The sequence below is a fragment of the Mastomys coucha genome, unplaced genomic scaffold, assembly GCF_008632895.1.
Source record: "Mastomys coucha isolate ucsf_1 unplaced genomic scaffold, UCSF_Mcou_1 pScaffold22, whole genome shotgun sequence".
NCBI classification, from domain to species: Eukaryota; Metazoa; Chordata; class Mammalia; order Rodentia; family Muridae; genus Mastomys; species Mastomys coucha.
In genome coordinates, this window is record NW_022196905.1 from 99,849,215 (window position 1) to 99,857,440 (window position 8,226).

The 8,226-nt window shown below is 41.6% G+C and overlaps 1 protein-coding gene across 2 annotated transcripts in view; it reads right to left on the minus strand.

Moving 5' to 3' along the window:
- Positions 1-4,346: 4,346 nt before the first annotated feature.
- Tgfbr3 (transforming growth factor beta receptor 3) overlaps positions 4,347-8,226 on the minus strand; it is a 191,538-nt gene continuing 187,658 nt past the window's right edge. For both annotated transcript variants that reach the window (XM_031337166.1, XM_031337167.1), the window contains exon 17: positions 4,347-7,559. In XM_031337166.1, coding sequence (XP_031193026.1) covers positions 7,441-7,559 — 119 coding nt within the window. In that variant the 3' untranslated portion in view covers positions 4,347-7,440. The remainder of the gene's footprint in view (positions 7,560-8,226) is intronic.

The window sequence follows — 8,226 nt, forward strand, 5'->3', positions numbered from 1 at the left end:
GCTATTAAAAACAATGAATTTATGAAATTCTTAGGGAAATGGATGGATCTGGAGAATATCCTGAGTGACGTAACCCAATCACAAAAGAACACACATGGTATGCACTCTCTGATAAGTAGATATTAGCCCAGAAGATCAGAATACACAAAGTACAATCCATAAACCACAAGAAACTCAAGAAGAAAGAAGATGGATAAATGTGGAGACTTCATTCTTTCTTAAAAAGGGGGAACAAAATACCCATGGAAGGAGTTGCAGAGACTAACTATGGGGCAGAGACTGAAGGAAGGACAATCCAGCCTGATGTAGCTGTTTCCTGAGAGGCTCTGACAGTACCCGACTAATACAGAAGTAGAGGCTCACAGCCATCTATTGAACTGAATATAAGATCCCCAATGAAGGAGCTAGAGAAAGGACCGAAGGAGCTGAAGGGTTTGCAGCAGCTTAGGAGGAACAACAATATGAACTAACTAGTACCCTCAGAGCTCCCAGGGTCTCAACCACCAACCAAAGAGTATACATGGTAGGACTCATGGCTCCAGCAGCATGCATATAGCAGAGGATGGCCTAGTTGGTCATCATGGGAGGAGAGGCCCTTGGCCCTTTGAAGGTTCTATGCCCCAGTGTAGGGGAATGCCAGGGCCAGTCAGCAGGAGAGAGGGTGTGGGTGAGCAGGGGGAGGGGGAGGGAACAGGAGTTTGTTCTTGTTGTTTTTTGGTTTTTGGTTTTTGTTTGGAGGGGAAACTGGGAAAGGAGATATCGTATGACATGTAAATAAAGAAAACATGTAATAAAAAAAAAAAAAGAAAAATGTACAGACCCATCTCTAGCAGAGGTGGTGCAGATGGTTAGTAGATGGCTGCTCAACAAGAAAGAGTCAGTCTCCTTTAAAGGTGTGATCCTTGGTAGGTTGACAGTTGGCTATTAAACATAGAGAGGGAGGGACAGAGCTAGCGTAGAACTAGGAGAGGTCAGGGGAAGGAGCGAGAGAGTGAGTCTGATTAAAACACATTATATGTAAGAAACTCTCAAAACTTAAAATAGATCACATTGTCTGAAATTCTCAGTGTTAATAAAAAAAATTTAAAATATCATCATATGAAAAAGAAAAAAGAAAAACAGGCAGAGAAGTTAGAAATGTCCAGAATGTTCTGGAAAAGGCCATTATAAAATAGTTTAGATTTCACCATCAGTGCAAAATAATTTAAATAATGAGATAAAACTGCATCCTTTACGTTGCCAAAACTCACAGCATTAACTCTGGTGATGGCAGGAGATACTTTTACTAAGCTATTATTTTATCTCAAGAATTTTATGGAGAGTATCTCATTTAATATTCACAAAAATGTTGAGAAGTACTTTTTAAAAAAAAAAAAATAAGGGATGGCTTCTCCATGGAGTGGTAGGGCCAAGATCTAATCAATGCATCTGACTCTTGGAGCTTGAGTGCTGTCAACATGCCCAGGGTTAATAGGGAAGCCAGGAACTGGCCATGCTCACACATGGCCTTCAGAGAGAGAGTAACGTGGCAATAAATCTTTTCTTCATTTTTCAGGCAGGGTTTCATGGCCTTGAAATTGCTCTGCAGCGCCATATGAACAGACAGATCTTTCTTCCTTGTTTTGCCAAGTGCTGAGATTACAGTGTGCTACCATGCTCAATTTAATTTAAAAAACTCATTCCCTTTGGCTCACCATTCCAGAAACCAGAAATCACCAAGACCTTTGTAGTCCATGCCTCTTGGAAAATTTCACCTGTAAAACTACATGGGCGCAGCAGTGTTTTCATCTGTGTGTTACTACTACTACCTTCCTGGTAGCCCAGGCTTGCCTGAGATTTATCATATAGCCCAGGCTGTCTTAGAACTTAGTCTTCCCATTTGTGTGTTCACTACTGAAAAGAATACACTTTTTAGATTTATTTATTTTTGGCATATGTGTGTTTGATGGTATGCATGCATTCTTAGTGTTTGTAGAGGACAGAAGCAGGGAGTGTCAGATCCCTTGAACCTGGAGTTATAGATAGTTGTGAGTTGTTACATGGGTGTTGGAACTGAGTGCAGACCCTGCAAGAGTTGCCCATGCTATTAATCACTGGGCTCTCTCTCCCATCTTCTCGTTTTTTCAACTTTAAGTTTTATTTGGTTGTGTATTTTACTTTTAATAAATATTGTATCCTTAGCTTCTGTTAATTCATTTCTATCACATTTGATTTATGAAGTGCATTGTGTGAAGGTCAGAGGGAAACTTGCAGGACCTGGTCCTCTCCTTCTGCCATCTGGAGCCTGGGGCTTGAGCTCAGGTTATCAGCCTTGGCAGTAGGTGTCTGCCCACTGAACCATCTCATGGCCTCATGTTCTGATGTACCTAGCTCATCTTCCTCACTGATTAACCACAGAAAACCACTTCATGTCCTCGCTCTCCTAACACCCCCCCTCTGACCATCCAACAGGACCATACTGACCCTGTCACATCACTCACCCTGTCTGAATTTTCTGCTTTATAAAGAGTGGCTCATGGCAACCACTTTTATTAGTTTCTGTAGTGGCTTCTGTTTCCTGCCCAATGCATGTGCTTATTGTCACTAACTTCTGTCTTCAGCAGTTCCACAATGGATGAGACTTTCAACTTTGTGTTTTTCTAATGTGAAACATTGTAACTACACAAAATGCTGCTTCAGCTGCATGTTTCCACGGATTCTCTTTTAAGTTTTCCACTCTAAATAGATCCCATTTGCCATCACAAGTTCTTTAAGCCTTAACCATTCTGTGGTGCCAGAAAATTTAGAAATGTATTGAGTAGCCAATTGAATCAGATTGGTTCCTAATCTGGCATTATTGAATTCTATGATACTTGCTGAGATTTCCACTGTGGGTCTACTTTTGGGGAATTCAGAGCTATCTCATAAGTACAACATTCTCATGCCTGGGAACAATTTTTCATGAACCCAGCCAATCAAGCCCAATTGCATCATTCAGATTCTCACATCCAAATATATATTTTTTGAAAATTTGTTTTTGAGACAGGACCTTTCTGGTAGCCAAGGCTAGCCTGAAATTTATCATATAGCCCAGGCTGTCTTAGAACTTAGTTCTCCCATCTGTGTACTGAGTGCTGGAATTATGGGTGTGAATCTATAGCTTGCTCTCCAAATCCTTTTGATCGATCAGTTTCCACAGTTTCCATATGTCAAAATCTCCTTTTGTAATAATTGTCTTTCAGTCTTTGTTGCTTTAAAGCACCAGAATGTAAATATGTGTGTGTAGAAATAATATCTATTATATTCCTAAATGTATGGATATTATATCTATATGTATGTATGTATGTATGTGTGTGTGTGTGTATATATATATATATATATATATATATATATATATGGACACACATACAGTGCTAACTGCAGCAGAGTATTCTATTAGAACTCTGACAATACCATTTCTAAAGTCCATTACCTGAAGTGAGGTTTAATTCACAGCAGGGAATAGGATATAGCCACCAAGTACATGAAGTTGCTCTTATTCCAGGGGGAGGGCTGTGCTGTGCCAAGTGACGAGTTGTAAACTTTGTTGTGTTATTTCTATTCAACAGAATAAAATCCCTATTTATGAAAACATATCAATGACTTTGAGTTTGAACTAAGATCATGGATATCAGGTCCTCCAGAGCCTCGACTGGAGGACCCAAGAAGGCGGCTGTGGATTATCTTCTATGACAGCTGCTCTACTTCGGTAACTTCGGTAGGTCTGGGAAGAAAGTGAAGCCAACAGGGAAATTACTTAAAAGGCTCAAGTGGTGCCATAATATGATTTGCATGTGTTTAGGAGTTTTGCTGTGTGGTGAAGAAAGAATTAAAACCAGGGAAAGCGTTTGGTCCACAGCTAACAGGCTGCTGAGGTTGGCTTAGCTAGAGGGGCGAGGAGGGGAGGGAAGAAAGAGGCAGGGGAGAGAGAACAACTCTCAGGTAGGAGAAGGAATAAGTTCATCATCTGAAAATAAGATTGTCAATAATGAATGAGACCTGGGCTTTGTAAACTGGCATGTGGCATCAAGGAGACTCCAACCATATTATAGTGTCTGCCTTGGGCAACCTGAAGAAACTAGTGGCAGACAGCGACAGTGCACAGTAGAAGTTGCATCAAGATGTGGGGTGGAGTCTAAGTGCATATGACTTCCTCCTTTGACTCTCAGAGGAGTACAGAAGGCCATGGAGTGAATTCTGGATACAGCCTGGCTCCCTGCCCCCTCCCTTCCTCTCTCCTCTCTTGGGTCCTTGCCTTTTTCCTCATCCTCATCTGCCCTGTTCCAGCAGGTGCCATCAAAGCTGTGTCAGACCAGATACAACACAAATTAATAATTGATATATATCTTTATTATGCACAGATAAAAGAATTAAAACTGTGGTTATCAAAACTATACCTCTAAGCAGGTTCACAAAGACCATGGGACAGAGGGAAGGTTACAGCAGGGGTGTTTGAACTGGCCACAGGGATTTTCCAGGGTATACTTTTACCCTCATAGATGAAAAACAGTAACAAAATCGGGCTCACTCAGGAAAAACCAGAATAGAGTATTGCATTTGGAAACTGATAATAGTTCTTCCTAGAAAAATATCTGTCAGTTTAATGAACGAACCCCCAGATAAAACAAACAGGATTTTTAAAAAAAGTTTGCATACACAACTCACCCGACAAATGTGCTCTGTTAATACAACCAGCAGTACGCTCATCATTCAAACCATGAGGTAGTTACAGTACAAAAAGACAGGCACGCGCCTGCGCACCCCACACACTCAGGCAAGCCTCAGAGAACACACGCAGGAAATGGATTTATAATCTCATTACCAGACAAGCAAAAGGCCATTTTGTGTTTAGGAAAAAATTGCTACAAGACCAGCTCAGGCAGAAGAAAAATATCCAACCTTTGAAAATGCAGTGGTAACAGCTGGTGAACACCACGTGAAGAGCTGTAGTGCCTGGCACAGACAGTCCCACATTAGACTGTGGGGCAGTCCAGCATGGCTTCAGCATCAACAAGACAAAATGGCCTCTGTGGCCACTCGTATGGCCTGCAGACAAAATACAAGACTTTGCAGGTGGAACTGGGTTCAGCCAGACTATAACAACATTCTTAAGGAAACTTGGAGAATACAATACGAAAGTAAGGCTTGTACTTTGTATTAAATCTGTGAAGGGTGAAGCGGTCAGAAACACTGTAACAAGAGGTGGGAGGAGAGTGAAGCGGTCAGAAACACTGTAACAAGAGGTGGGAGGAGACACCCAAGCTTTACGCTTCAAGGAATACTTATGGACATTCATTTTCCAATATGGGATCAGATTTCTCGAGCTGAATAATACTTCTGATAATGAGATCCAAGGAAATAAAAGCTTTTTTCTCTTGTCTTTCTCTCTTTTAAAAAAAAAAAGTCTTTTGGTTTGCATTTTATAAATTTGTAAGTTAATTTAAGATTATTTATAAAGTCATTGGCAATGTAGTATCTCTCTCAAAAATATACATTTAAATATATTACAAAAAAATTTTAATCCCATCCATCTAAGAAATCTTTTAATATCTTCCCATAGCTAATTTTCTCTTTAATATGATGGAAAGGTTTTTCTTTTTAAAATCAAAGAACTGATTAGAAGAATTCACAGTAACTGAAATTAAACATTTCATATGGAGTAACTTAAATCTCTCTAAAACATTTAAATATATCTTTATACAGAATTTTTGTAGTAAAATATAGCTATAAGTGATTTAAAGACTCTAGTCTTCTTTGAAGACATCTTTAAACATTTTTTTATACATAGAATATACTTAAGAGTTACATTCTGCTGAAGGTTAGGCAAAGCGCATTCTTTTTAAACACAGGTAGCATAATCCAGGTCCTCTACAACGACACCTTCATGTTAAAAACCAAGGAACTAAAGGAAAGTATTTCTCTAGTTTCAAACCATCTTGTATTCATGTGGAAAATTTGAAGTATTTTCAATGTATCTATGCATCAGTTGAAGGCCCTCAGCCCTGAAGGAATCTTCTTTGGTTCTAATTTTCCCAATTGAATGGAAGCTGAGCCACTCTGTAGTCAGTCGGATGAGGGCTCATCGACTGAGAGATTGTCTATCTTCCTTCATATGCTGTTTCTACCAGCAATGCTTCCGACTGAAGATTTCATTCGAGAAGGCCCAGGCACAACTGCCTGACTGTAAAGGCTTTGCTCATGGCTACTTCAGGCTAGGATCTAGCTTGTTCTACTTATGGAATCTTAAGTTGTTTGGAAGGGGGGGAGGGAATTCCGGAAAAGCGGTATTATTTCATTTGCAGTGGGTCAGGCGTGGGGAATCCCCTCTGGGGTTCACTTTTAACACCAAGGTGTCACTGAGCTCAGTGACTGTCAGAGTGGCATCACCTTATTCTGATGAAGAAGTTCACCTGAAATCCTTTTTAAAGTTAGCGCCTTTCTCCCTGTCTCTGCATCCTCAGGGCAGAACTGGTGACATCACCAGATGGCCTGGTGCTCTCCAGGCTTCTATACAGGCTCATCAGAGAGGCTGATGGGTTGGAGTCAATATAGTCTAACACATATAACTTAAGTTCCGACTCTGGAAGCATAGAACATTTTTAAGGAGGAAGCAATTGTCTCTCCAGTGTGCCAGGAGTTCTGCATTTGTGCCTGTATGATCACACACAGGCATCCCCTTGCTAATCCCTTCGATTACCACTGAACCCCTACCTGCCTGATGTTTAAGTATTATTAGGACCGAATGTCAGAGACAGGCACAAATTTGATGTTCTCAGTTTCTGTGTGCCTGAAAGGAGAGACAAACTTGGTTTTAAGGCACTTTGGGAGTTGGTGTGCCTGAGTGGAGGATCAGGAACCAGCATTCATTTTGGCCCAAGAGAGAAATGTTGCCTTGGCAAGTGACAGTCCCCCAAGGCTAGCCAGCTACACAGGGGACCATGTAGGGAGTGGCAAGTCAGAAGTGGGCACCCAAAGCGAGATGCAGATTGGATATGGAGGAAGCATTTCTTCAGTTTTACATCTTGGTTCAGCTAGGCGAGAATCCCTGGCTGTCTCTCCTTGGCTCTAGCTGACATCCCTTCACTGTCTCCTTTACTCTGTAAAACATACGACTCCAAATAATGGATGTTTGGACACCTGGACAAAGCAGCATTAAAAAAAAAAAAAAACTGGCATATGTTTCACATTGAAACCCCCACCCTTCAAGGGGCTGGTGGGGAAGGCCACCATCTTAGCTTTTGTGTGACAGATGTCCAGGGTCACATTGACATGGGCCGTGGTAAGGAAGGGGTGGGTGGGACAGGCTGTCTGTATACTGAAATTCACTCTCTCTTTACAGGGAACCCAGATCAAGCCTTCTGAGTTTGGACACACAGCACTGGTACCAGGCCCTGCCCTGGTGGTGCTGGGCCGTCTGTCCACCTAGGCTGTGCTGCTGCTGGAGCAGGGGGTGCTCTGAGTGCTCCCGATGCTGTGGGCCGCGCTGCTGTTCTCTGACGCTGGTGGCGAGGTAGGGACTTGCTGCCTTCGAGCTGTCTCCCCTGCAGTCAAGAAAGACATGTCATATTGTGGGATCTGAGACACCCTTTTCTTTGAATTTTTACCTTGTGTGTGTGTGTGTGTGTTTTGTTTTTTTTTTTTTCAATTATAGGCAGGAGCAGCTAGCTCAGGTTAGCTGGAGGGCCTTGTGCTTTAAGGTTTTGGTTTGGTTTGGCTTATTATTGTTTTTATAAGCCAATAAGAGTGTTTTCTGTATGGCCAGTTGTGGCTAGGATCTCTGGTGACTTGTGACAAATTCTCTGGATTCCAGAGTCTACAACTCTCAAAACATCACCAGTATCTGCTAGCTAGGGGCGAATCTTTTGACATCGTGAAACTACATAACCATCTCACAAGTTCATGACCAAGAACCACATGACCGAGCTGTAAAATTAATCACAAGTCAATATAATAATGTTTTAAGTAAATCTATATTTTTTCTATTAGGCTATCCCTTTTTGTGCTAGAGATGCAACCTAGGATTTTGCACACACTAGGCATGAACCAAATACCACTGAACTACCCATCCCTTTTGCTTGAATGCCTTGCTTAACACCAAACTGGCTAGTGACTTTGAGATCTTGCCTTGGCCACAGCACAAATCTTTGTGTGTGCAGCATGAAACCCTCTCAAGAAGTAGGAATGGGAAGGGGGCTAAGGGGCAGGAGG